General features: G+C 43.2%; 1 protein-coding gene across 2 annotated transcripts in view; it reads left to right on the forward strand.

The window, feature by feature from the left end:
* The window catches only part of sec16b (SEC16 homolog B, endoplasmic reticulum export factor), a 35,661-nt gene extending 27,921 nt beyond the window's left edge, over window positions 1-7,740 (forward strand). For both annotated transcript variants that reach the window (XM_063201589.1, XM_063201590.1), the window contains exons 20-25: window positions 1,979-2,007; window positions 2,359-2,478; window positions 2,723-2,821; window positions 3,902-3,998; window positions 4,581-4,633; window positions 7,408-7,740. In XM_063201589.1, coding sequence (XP_063057659.1) covers window positions 1,979-2,007; window positions 2,359-2,478; window positions 2,723-2,821; window positions 3,902-3,998; window positions 4,581-4,633; window positions 7,408-7,422 — 413 coding nt within the window. In that variant the 3' untranslated portion in view covers window positions 7,423-7,740. The remainder of the gene's footprint in view (window positions 1-1,978; window positions 2,008-2,358; window positions 2,479-2,722; window positions 2,822-3,901; window positions 3,999-4,580; window positions 4,634-7,407) is intronic.
* Window positions 7,741-13,202: the final 5,462 nt, after the last annotated feature.

Here is a 13,202-nt window from a genome sequence, read left to right on the forward strand (position 1 = left end):
TTTGAACTGGTTTCAATGTGAAACGTTGGCTCCACAACTTTGCCAATGGTGTGGTTCCAGACTGTACATGTCACGTTGTTGCCTCGCTTGCCAGGCTACGGCACTGCTGTTGAATATTTTGCTGAATAGATCCATGGCACAACCCAACCATGTGCATGTCATAACCCAGGGATGTCAAACTCAGGCCCGGGGGTCAAATTTGGCCCGCGACATAATTTCAGATATGTATTACAGTTGGCCCACTATTAATATATTGCGTAATAATACTTGAATATGAAATTTAATGTGTCACAGGAATATGAGCCCAGGGCACAGGACAGTGAAAAAGCCCACAAATAGGCAACAGAATATGTGCAGGCGCATTTGAGCTATAATTTGAGCTGTGTGTATGCACAGATTTTTTAAATTAGATATAGAGTTTGGCCCTCGATTTCGCTACAGATGTAGATTTTAGCCCTCGGTCAATTTGAGTTTGACACGCCTGTAATAACCAATAACATTATACACATATCACCCCACTGACAGACCACAACAAATCATTCAACTTACAAGAGAGTCCTTGTGCACAAGCCCTCAATGCAGGTGCAGGTGTGAGGCAGGAGAAGTTGAATCAATGAACAAAATTCAAGAGACACCGCACACTGCTTACTTTTCTTAACTTTATTTCTTGGAGCGAACAACGCGTTTCGCCCAATGCGTCATCAGGTTCGCTCTATGCCAAACCCCCATTACCCAGGTGTACAAATAAAGTGCCAAATGATCACATGATTCTTTGCTACCAATCTTGTGCATAGTCTCAAAAAACCCATCCCCACAGGTGCGTAAAGTAGGTAAAACATGATCAGTCCATGCAGGTTAGGTCTTCTTTGTCCAATAATAAGGGGCAGGTCATCACAACAATATTTTTTTCACATTGATGTCCCCATGCAAAGGATATACAAAGGTAACATAATTCCATCATTTACATTCAGATAGGCCAATAAATACCACAGAAAATAGTCATAATGTTGCATATTCATCAATATTACACAAATCCAGTAAAATTAACTCAGATAGGCCTAGAAAAATAAATCCCACAGAGTTAAGGCATAGCACCATGTCTTCAAGTCATCTATATTAGAAATGTAAGTCAAATTTCATCAGTAACATTCCACTTCATAATACAATTCATCAGCTTGTACAAAATCTAAATACACATTCAATTCACAAAAAAACACTCAACTCCTGCTTCTCATTTAATCCATGAGGTTCAACAGTATTCAATTTGTGTATCCAGTGTGCTTCTCTTTTTAACAGTTGTTTTATCAGATCTCCACCTCTTGGATTTGGCATCACCCTCTCAATACCCACAAACCTTAAAGTTGTAGCAGAGCCATGGTTTCGGTCCTTGTAGTGTCTGGCTATTGCATACTCCATATTGCCATTTCTAATTGAGGCTTTATGTTCGGCTATTCTTAATTTTAAGTTCCTCTTTGTTTGACCGATATACATAAGGCCACAAGGGCATTTTAGCATGTAAACTACATGGGTAGAGACACAATTGATAAATTGCTTAATGTGTACTTCTCACCTGTGTGAGGGTGGGTGAAGGTTTTAGTATCCACTGTGTTGGAGCAGTGAGCACACTTTCCACACCTATAGTTACCAAAAAGAGGTTTAGACAGCCAGCTGGTTGTACTGGGAGTAGGTACTTCTTGGTACATGGAACTGACCACAAGGTCTTGGCATAGAGCGAACCTGATGACACATTGGGCGAAACGCGTTGTTCTCTCCAAGAAATAAAGTTAAGAAAAGTAAGCAGTGTGCGGTGTCTCTTGAATTTTGTTCATTAAATCATTCAACTTGCTCAAATCCCCTTGCATGGCGATGACACAGGAATGAAGTCACTGCTCCAGATGGGTTTTATAAGGAGGGCAAGAGACGTTTCACCTCTCACCTTTATTTCATTATTTCAAAATACATTTTTCACCTCCTGTAGGTTTGGGGCTATCGTCTGGACCGCCTATGGTAAGACACAATTCCACATCCATCTCATGCTTTCCATCTGTCTGTGTGATGAGTCTATTCAGCATTTTGGTGTGGGTTTCTACATTAAACAAGCCGTTCCTGGCCCTGCCGTGGCCTGAGTTACTACGCCAGTGACCCAGATTCATTTGCCGATCCTTCCCCGTCTCTCTCTCTCTCCTCACTCATTTCCTGTCTCTGCTCCACTGTCCTTTCAAAAATAAAGGCAAAACAATATTAAAAAATAAATAAATAAGCCATTCCTGAATTCCAAATGCTAGCGCTTGGGTGGCCAGTGATTGGGTGGCCAGTGCATGTGCATCGGAACAGCATTCTGAAATCTGTTCCTTGTAGGTGCCTGACTACACGTCTCATCCTGGAGGGGGCAGTGATCTGGCAGAGCAGAGCCGAATGATGACCGCACCAGAGCCGTACGGCAACCGGCCGTCACAGCCCAGTGCCCAATCAGACAAAGTGGGTGGTGTATGCAAAACGGGTCCTCCTGACCAGGTTTATTCCCATTCAGTTATACGCTGATGCGGATAGTGTGCTGTATGTTTACAAGTGAATAGTATGCAGCATGTTGACAAGCTTTTCGAATGAAGTGTGCATACTAGTGTGCAATTCGTTCCTATGTGGATAGTATGGAGGGTCCCCTTGCAGGTAGTATGCAACGTGTTCTATGGCTGACTGAAAGTGTTTTGTCATTCTCTCACAGGGCTCCAAGTCTGGTTGGTTTAGTGGCTGGTTTGGCTCAAAAGCGAAGAACTCGCAGATTGAGACAAGCGACGTTGCACCACCCCCTGCCCCTCTCCAGGTCAGATGACCCTTGCTGCTCTTTGTAGTGGTTTGGATTAAGGGAAATAAGGGAGTGAGATGTGGCAATAGATCAGTACTACTAAATACTAAAATGCCACTGGGTGTAAACAACACAGACGACAAGGGGCTTTTAAATAAGCTGGATCAGATACACACTCAACCCCATATAAAGAGCTCTTTTCCAACACACTATAAAGCCATTTAAATACCATTTTCATACTTTTTTTTCAAATATCATTTTAAGGTAGCATCAGGGAAACTAAATACTAAAATGCAAAACTAACATCAGCTCATGTGCAGCCTGATGCATACTGTACCACTTGTGTCGTTATGAAAATCTCTGACCTCCCCGGCTGCAATGTTAGATGCAGTGTTAAATCTGTTGGACTTTCAGCCTCACCACATGGGGAACTTGCATAACTGGAGTTACATCAGTCATATTCCTGTAGGATGAACTTCTTTAACCTGCACTTTTGGGCACCTCTGAATTTGATCTTCAAACAAAGCCTAAGAAGTCACCCAGAACATCTCTTTTTCAAACAACCATCTTTAAAGCAGCGTATGTACAGTAGTATTGTGCTCCAACAAAAGTAACCTAGGAAATAATGGCTCTTGAGATTTCAGGGTCTTTTATTAAAAACCGGGGTATGTTAGAGCTGAATGAACACATTCTTATGCAAAATGACAGTCCTAGCTTTTAAATGCTATTTCATGTTTGTATGTGCTTCAGAGGCTGAGATATTTAGGATTTAATAGGCAGAGGGCACCCTTTCCCAAAAAGTGCTTGGGCTAAAATGGGTTAAAAGCCTCTTGTCATCTGTGTTGTTTTGACCCAGTGGCTTGAGTTGTTCCACTGCCCTCCTTATTGGAGCATTTGGTTAAAGGTTGAAGTACAAGTACTATACGACGCAGCATGTGTTTCGGAACTGTGTTTGTATCTATCTGACAAACCTCCTTTAGTATGTCAGGACTTTTTCATGCATGGCGATCTATTTGTAGATCGCCAAAAACATGCTGCTTGTATAACTCCTCCATTTTCAGTTAGGCAACCCTTCACATTTTTCTGTGAATTTTGCAGGAGCCAACCAGCAGTCCTCCATTATTTCCGCAGCCTCCCAGACCACGACAGATTCCCCCTCCGTCTACTGGTGTCAACCCGTTTTCCCGACGAGCCAGTAGGTTTGCCTTTTGGTTTGCATCTCTTTTGAGCAATATGGTATGATTACGGTAATTATCAGGGCTGGTCAAATCAGCAGCTGTGGTGATCGAGACACAACTAAAGCCCTTCTTGCTTCTGAACTAGGAAGGTCAGAACATTTTTCTTCAGGTATTCTAGAACATCCTTTTACGTTCTTTAAAAACTATACCATAATTTAATTGGTCCTCATTTCCTGAATAAGATGTAAGGCAAAGTCTTAAGATTTTTAACCCAGTTGGAGGATGTACTATTAAGTGTATAGTGTCTACAGTCTATGCATGCCTTTCATTGGGGTGCAGTGTGCATTTCATGGATTGCAGTTTAGTTTTGTATTTTAATTATGCATTTGACACATTTGCATGATACTTTTAGCATATTTTTGCAATGTGCATCTCCAAACTCAACTCAACTGTTGACCTTGTACGGTACAAACTCTGATAAGGTTGAGTATGAATAGTCAGAGGCTGTCTAAATATAGTGTGTTTTGAGTCGTATACTGCGTGTACTGTGACCCATCTGAGAGCCAGGGCTCCAATGTTGTTTTCTGACTTTACTGCAGGTCAGCAACAGCCGGTGGTCCATATGGCACAGAACCAAGTGCCCATGCCACAGGTGAGTCCCACAGGCAGCTGCCCTGCACAACACCAACACCATGTACGTGTGTGCGATTAAGCTTGTTTGTGAGAGAGAGATACAGAGACAGAGAGCGAGAGATGTTTGTTTGTGGGAGTGTCTGTGGGAGGTGTGTCTGTGGGAGTCTTTATTTGTGCACGTGGATGTGAGCATGTAGTGGGGGGTAGTGTATTTGTGGACGTGTGTGTGTGTCTGTCTGTCTGTCTGTCTGTCTGTCTGTCTGTCTGCCTCTGTGTGTGTGTGCACGTGTGCAGCACGCACATGCACAGGCACATGCCCATGCCAAAGTTCTGTGTCTGTGTGTGTGTGCGTGTCTGTGCGCATGTGTGTATGCACATGTGTTCAGTGAAGGAGAGATTTGATGCAATTTCAATTCAAGGTCTTTGCAAAATACATTGGAAGGTTCCCTAACGAAAATTGACCATGGTTTTACTATACTGACCATGGTTTTACTGTAGTAACCACGGCTTCTGACGTACTCTGAACCAACCATAGTATTAAGCCCGATTCGCACGGGATAAATATTACCTATGGACCCCTGGTAATTCGCAATTACCCCTGGACCTCTGTGATTTTTCGGGGCGCATTCGGACGGGATAAATAAACGTCTGTTATTTACTCAATTCACAGACATTACAAGGGAGTGCCGACGGCGCGCCTATGTAAAATTACCCTGGGACGTTTGAGTTTCGCCGAAATACAGTAGGTAATTCGCGGCGGAATTATTACCTCACAAATCGCAGACATGGCACATTCGCACAGGACTAAGAACTCAGACATTCTCTGTAATTATTCCGAATTACCGGGGGTCCATAGCAGAGGTAAGAACGGGTAAAAAAATCCAAGCCCGAACCGACATGGGCCCATGGGAATTGGGCCGGGCCCGGCCCGAGGCCGACTAATTATTGGATGTGTAGGCCCGAGCCCGAGGGAAGCCCGAAATTTCAAATTTTATTTATAAGGAGGGGTGATCTATGATAACAAATCAAAGCCCTTAAATTAAAGCCATTAAAGTATTTTGTTACGAAATATAAGTTAAATAGACTGTAAAAACATCTTTTATATTTCTGTGTATGCTGCACTGCAGTGCACAGAGGTTACATTAAGCGATAATCCATCATTGACGCTTTTTTTAAGAGTTGGCGGAAAATTTTAAGGGCGTCCGTCATTTTGACCGGCTGATCATTGGGCCATAAGCCACAGCAGCAGTACGACCTTAAAAATCTAGCGCGGCACTTTCACAGAGAGAGACAGCGAGACAAAGAAGAACAACGACGCGAGCAGCAGAACAGGAATGAAGGAGTTCTTGAATTGCCATTGCAAGAGTTTATTAGGCTACAGTATGTGTCGGGTTGATGAGGCGACCTCTGTTTTTTGCAGACCACGCGTCTCTCGTGGCCAAAACACGGCCGAAATGCCTCAGCGCACTGTGATGGGAGGGAGAGGCGAGGGAAAGCGCGTGCATTCTAGCAGCAGGCACTGCACTGCTGGATTATCAACTGACGTGGAATATTATTAACGCACAGCCTACATAGCCTATTTATTTATTTAAAAAAAAAAAAAAAAGAACTGTCAACGATAGAGAAGCCGAACCCGACCCTACCCGAACGTAATGAGTGACATTTCAGGCCCGACCCGACCCGAAATTGGCTCGGGTTCGGGTTCGGGCTCGGGCCTGGGCCAAAAATCATAGGTCTAGTCCATAGGTAATAAAAAAGTCCCGTCCGAATCGGGCTTTACTGTGGCTTATCCATGTTGTTTTTGGGTAACCATGAAAACCGTGGTTCCTGGCTAACCATGGATCATGGTTATTCAAGGTTTTTATGTTTTTTTTCAGCATGGTTTGTGTCTATGGTATAGCCATAGTTAAACCATGGTTAATTGTGGGTTTCATGGTCACCCAAAAAAACAGCTGTGGTGTAATGGTTAGGGAGTTGGACTGAAGATCACAGAGTTGCAGGTTCGATTCTCACCCTTGACCCCCACCTGACGAAGACCTTTCCGGTTGAAACGTTGTGACTTTTTTTCACAATAAAATCACGACAAGGGAGCTTTCACGGTGTGTGAATATTTTTTCTACCTTTTCTCCATATACTATTTTTGATATTCTGCACCCGTAGCTAGTTGCTACTTTCGGATGTGTGCGCGCCTTACACTTTTTGATCGATTCCCACCCTTACCTCTCCATACACCTCCATCCATGACTGAAATGCCCTTGAGCATAGCACCTAACCCCACATTGCTCCATGGACTGTCACCAATATGTGCCTAGGATAAAAAACGGCAGCTAATGGTATAATTTAATAAATAATTATAAACCGTGGTAAAACTATGGTTGGGTGCCACAGTGGGCTAAGCCCCACACATTTGGGCTTGCATGCCCCTGAGGACCCCGGTTCGAGTCCAGATGGGGTCATTTCCCAGCCCTACCAAGTGTCTCTCTCCTCTTTTCCTGTCTCCTCTCACACTGTCCTGTCGTAATAAAGCCCCCCAAAAAACATTAAAAATGAAATAAAATAAACCATGGTTAGTTTTCAGAGTAAAACCATGGTTAATTTTATAACTAAACCATAGTCAAACCAAAAAACGTGCTGAACCATGCTCAAAAAAAGCATGAAATCATGGTTTACTATGGTCGATTTTTGCAAGGGTTTATTGACGTAAAACGATGATATTGTGCTGTACAAATTCTATTGCTATTGCTGCTACTATTGTCTGGCTATTATCAGTAATGTTTGCTCCCTGCTGTTCAGATGCAGGGCCCCTGAACGTGGTGAGGAGGACTGGAGGACTGTCTGAAAGAGGCTCTTAGGTTGGAGAAGGGGAGACAAGGACCTCAGGGATGCCATAGCACATATGCACATTTGAAGAACATTTCAGAGGTGGATGCCTGATGGGAAGCGATGCACATGATTGTGCAATGCAACCGGACAATTCTTGGCAATATATACCAACAAGTCCCTCGGTCTTACTGAAGGCCCCATTTGTTGTTTTCAAGCCTTTGGACACAAGTCACAGCTGGACTCAGGACAGAGTTAGATGGGGTCAATGTGGGATGGGGAAGGCGGTGAGCGGGGTGGCAGAGTGGAAGGATTGGGCATGGGGGGGGGGGGGTATGGGGGGATTGGGCTTTTACGTAAGGATTTTTGGCTAAGCCGATGCTGGTTGAGTGTGTACAAGAGCTGAAGTGCTGCGTTTTTTTTGCGGCTGGCTGACTGTGGAACACCGGGGGGAGACAGAGTCTAGAGGAGAGGAGTAGTGGAGTAGTAGCCTGATTATCATCAAGTTTCAAATCTCAAAATCAAGACTTGGTCTGACTAAGAACTTTGTTTCAAATCAAGACTTGGTCTGACTAAGAGCATAACAATTAACATTTCCCAAACGGCATGGTTGACCTGCCTCCCTTGGTTTGCTAATGGTAGTTTGCTTCCATACAAAATGGCAGGAGTTCCCGATTTTTCGGGAGCTCAGGAAGTATTTGCATTGCTTGTATTTGACCTGACTAGTAACAACGCTGAAGGTGTTGCATCACTTTGAGGGCACGGCCTGGCTGGTGGAGTAGTGGAGCGCAGAGGAGATGAGTAGTGGGGACTGACAGAGAGTGTTTGGTGGAGATGGGGGATGGGAGGTGTTGGGTGTCAAAAGTGAGAGGCGGGAAGAGACCCGGGTGGAAGGAAGGAGGAAGGTGTCCGCGACTCACATGTAGACGCAATCTGGGTGGAGTAAGAGTTACTGGGTGGGTACACCAGAAACGAACTAAGCTAATGAGTAGCCAAGGTTGTTGAAGAAGTTTCGCCTTGAATTTGCTGCGTTTGCTCTGGACGAGACTTTGACATGTTTGATTTAGCTAATCACAACGACTCTGGCTTGTCAGCCTTGAACATTCGAATATATGAACATTCAAATTGGTTTTCGCCAAACTGCATCATAGCTCATTACCATAATATGCGGTGACTATACAAATACAGTTTATTACGGTTCCTCTGTCAAGGAGGTTATGTTTTTGGTCGCGTTGGTTTGTCTGTCTGTTTGTCAGCAGTATAACTCAAAAACTAATGAACGGATTTGGATAAAACTTTGTGGAGTTGTTGGAAATGACCAAAGGAACCAAATTTTGGTGGTGATCCGGTTCATGAACCGGACCAGGTTCTTCAGCATTGCCAGCCTTGAAATCTAGACACCCCTAGTGACCGCAAATTGAATTGTGGGACAGGGTGAATTTTGACATTCCAGTTTTTTAACTCCACAAAAAGAAAGCAGAAAGACTTGAAATACTTTATAAAAGGGTGTAACATAGTGAAATGTTCTATTAAACAGCTTCCTTGGCCGAGGTCTGCACTCTCTGAGTGCATTTCTAGTTGTTATTACTTTTAATAGCTGAAATTCGCTCTGGTCGCCCAAGTCGCTTTGCTCCCGGCCAATTAGCTTCGAACACTCTATTCGCAGAACCTCTATAGAGAAATAATGACTTGCGGTGCGTAGGTTGCTTTTGGTGCGCGCACACACAGTTAAGGGGCAGTGGGGGAGCTGCTTTGGCCGCTTGTGGAAGGAATGGGGAAGGTGTTGGGTGTCGAAATGGGGAAAGCGGGTAGAGAGGAAGGCGCCTCCAGCTCACATGTAGGCAGGGATCTGGGTGGACTTCTAGTTAGAGGGCAGTAGGGGAGTTGGTTAACAGCCAGAGTGGCAGGCTGGTAGGATGTGGGTGGGGTTTCAGTTTAGGGGGCAGTGGGGGAGTTGGTTAACAGCCAGAGTGGCAGGCTGGTAGGATGTGGGTGGGGTTTCAGTTTAGGGGGCAGTGGGGGAGTTGAGTTTGGCAGCGCTGGTGACATGCTTGATGAATCACAACAGCCTCCTCCTTAGTGAAGCTGCATGTTCTTTTGTGTTTTGCTGCATCAGCGAACAGCATTTCAGCAGCATAAACACTTCGGCCGGACCAGAATACCCTGTGTAGCATTCTTGATCTGGGAGCAACTGCTCTGCTGAGACGCAACGCGGGGCCAAGGGGGTGCAGGTTTCAGGGGCTGTGAGGGGGAGAGGAGTGGAAAGGAGAAGTGGCTAGGTCTTCTATGCAAGGGTGTTTGGTGACAGACTTGGCTTTGCTGCACACTCCACCAGTGATAAGTGTCAATTTCCAATTACACATTCTCTTCATAGCACAATCTGCCTGACGACTTTCACCAATTCCCCATGATTGCCCTTTTTTCCCCGTCCAGATTATAGAAATTTTGTCGCGTCATTCTCTGATTTGTACACCCACCGACTACCACCAGGCCCTAAAATGCCACGTTGTCATTGAAATGTCATCAGGTCTAATTGTTCAAGCACTCCTCAGAGTTGATATTAGGCAGACTTATAGATTGTTAAAACTGTAAATATGAACATTACTGCTACATGATAATTGTAATATTTGACTTGAAAGTGGTTAATACATGTATCTCTTATAATATAACTCTTAGAGCGTCATTGCACCTTTTAAATATGCTATTTTCCCACCTTTCCTTGAGTTAAGTTATTGAGTTTGACTTTTATCTTGTTCCTTCAGCCGTGGGATATTACTTCTAGTTAGCAATTATCATTGAATCATATTGGACCAGCTACCGGTAGCTGCTAGCTGGTCTCATGCGATTCAATGATATATGCTAGCTTGTTGTACATGTATGTAGAGTTTGCGTTGCCAGACCCAGAGAACAGCTGGAAGAACAGGAGAAAGGAAAGGTAAAGGTCAGTTATTTAACTCAAGGGGAGGAGGCAGATTAGCTTATTTCTTGAAATGGTGGCATGTTTTAGGTTTTAGGTAAAGGTCTTATTTACAGTATGCCAATTTTGGTTTTACTAATAATATAATTGAACAGTATATTCAAAAGTACTGTTGTGTTATTTCACACGAGTTTGACAAAGCCTAATTCTGTTATGGTCAGTCATTCATCATTGTTGATCATGTCCCATGGCTTGTTACCACTTAATGCCTCTCTCCATGATCGTAAAGGCACTTTATTAGAAAACAGAGATCGAAAATTGTGGTATTTGGAAAGTGTGTTAGAGATAGGACTGTGGTGTAATTTCCAGTATACTTACAGTAAGGCCAGATCCACACTAGAGCGTGGCGGGACGGCAGCGAGAAGACGGCTATCTTTCTGCCTAGTATCGGGCGGTGTGTTCTACGCGGCCTTTCACACCGACAGCGTCGGCGTGCGCGGCCAGTCCTGTTCAAAATCCCCCCCCATAGCCAATGCTAGTTTGCTGCATTGCCATTCATTTCAATGGGACACCGCCGCCGTCCAAAATTTGCTCGAGTTCTATTTTCCACATGCAGCACAGAGCAGAGCCGTCTCCCGCGCTGCTACCGCCCGACTACCGTCGTGTGGAAGGACAGATATGTTTCCATATATTTTCCCCACTGCCGGTAAAAATCGCTTCCGTCCCGCCCTGCTTCCCCGCTCTGGTCTGAAATAGGCCTAAGTATACTGAGATACACGGCTTGTAAACTTATTACATGAAGCTTAATAATTTCATGTAAAGTGATATTTATTACTGTGCATTTCTATCCGTATCCTTATCATTCTGACAACAATCACACACTTTTTTTTGTGAAGCACTTTGTAAATTAATTGATAGAATCATACGTACAGTTAAGTACAGTTAAGTAGCAGACAAACAAAAAGGGAACATTGTATTCACAAAATGGAGTGTATATATTTTGTAATAATGACTTTTGAACATGTGTTATTTTAAGTTGGTCACTCCAGCTGCCTTTATACGTATCTACATGTATATTCCTGTTGTTCTTTTTGCCTTACAGAAACAAAATATTTATGAGTGTGTGCCACATTGTTGTTCCATAACTATCTTTTATGCAAATGGGAACAATCACCTTAAAGGTGCACTGTGTAATATTGTTAGTAGTGTAGTTTCCAGAACTAATGTGGCCCATTTACAAATGTTACCTCTTTCACAAATTCTTACCACCACCATACAATTCTAAGTATACATTATGACTGGGAAAATTGCACTTTGCAACATTTCTGGAAAAGATCCACCTTTTCATGAATGCAGACATTGTAGCTATATTTAGATAATATTAGTTTATTACTTTCATTTAACTTATGCAATCCTGCACAGTGCACCTTTAACAGTTCACCCTCAAAGCCAGTTGGATGAGTTTTGTGAACACTCAAATATGAATCATTTGTCTTATTTGCTTTTAGACACATTGAACACGAGTGTACCGTATACCTCAGGATGTGACCTTATATGCCTCTCGATCGCTTTCCCATGTGCCGGCGGTGTCTGATTGAGATACGGCTCTTGGCTGGTGTGCACATATTCATGTCAGCCTGATGGCCGCAGAAGTAATTTAAGCACTCTGTATTTCATACAGTATGATTATGAGCAACTATTGGACACTGATACAGTTTGTAATATTACTTGTGTAACGCTCAACAAATGTCTCATTAATGCAATAAAGTTTCATTTGTATCATACAATGGACTTTATGAAGTTGTAAGTAGTCAATAATCATACAATTCTACAGTAGGCTAAGGATTTTGTTAAAGGGGTATGCCACTATTTTGGGGCTTAATATAGTTAAAATCGTTGGCCAGGGTTTATAACGGTGGTAAAGTGTCTTATTTTTCATGTAAGCCGTTGTTTTGCTTTAAGACAAGTTAAAAGAGGGAGCATGACGCTAAGCTAGTGAAAGTCAATGGATCCGTATAGCATGCTACCCTTTAAGTGTAGACTGGAAATTGAGTTCACATCACCTCAACAAAAAGTAAAGCTTTACCACAAACATGGCTGGACTGGGACCACAAATTGAACTGGGATATATATTTTTTGCATAGACCAAGCCCCTTGGCTATTGTAATATTTTGGGTAGAAATTATATGATATCATTATAAATAACCAACATAATTAGTTTTATTCCAATACAGATCACAAATGTCAGAACATTGAAGATTTATTGTGCTAAGACATCACCCCTGCCCTGTTATAAGTTTATCATTACCAGAATGTCAATGACCAGGTTGTAATGCATTACGTAAGTCTCTGTCACGTCATAGTAGTGTAGTACTATGGTAGTAAAAAAAATCCCACCAATAGTGAAGTGTTCCACTGGTGGTGCACCTAACGAGGCGACATAGTTTAAGCAGATAGCATCTTGACATGAGGTGGGATGGGGGGTTATGATACATGCGTGGGGTATTAGGTTTGAGGTTTGCTTCCTTGGGTATCATTAGTCTCGGATGACTGAGCTAAATAAAATATGGTTCTCACACTACAGAACAGTACTACACTCCTTTTCACTCCTTTCCATCTAATGGAAGTGTCAAGTGAACAAAAGTGTAGCCTTGGCCTATTACTAATAACTTGTTTTGAAAAATGCTGGAGTATGCTTGACTCCATGCATGTGTTGCCCTTCATGTATGCTCAGCACGCGCGCACACACACACACACCCACACACACACACACACACACACACACACACACACACACACACACACACACACACACACACAGACATTGTCTAACACAAACACCCCATCAGAG

Source organism: Engraulis encrasicolus, chromosome 6 (genome assembly GCF_034702125.1).
Source record: "Engraulis encrasicolus isolate BLACKSEA-1 chromosome 6, IST_EnEncr_1.0, whole genome shotgun sequence".
Taxonomy (NCBI): Eukaryota; Metazoa; Chordata; class Actinopteri; order Clupeiformes; family Engraulidae; genus Engraulis; species Engraulis encrasicolus.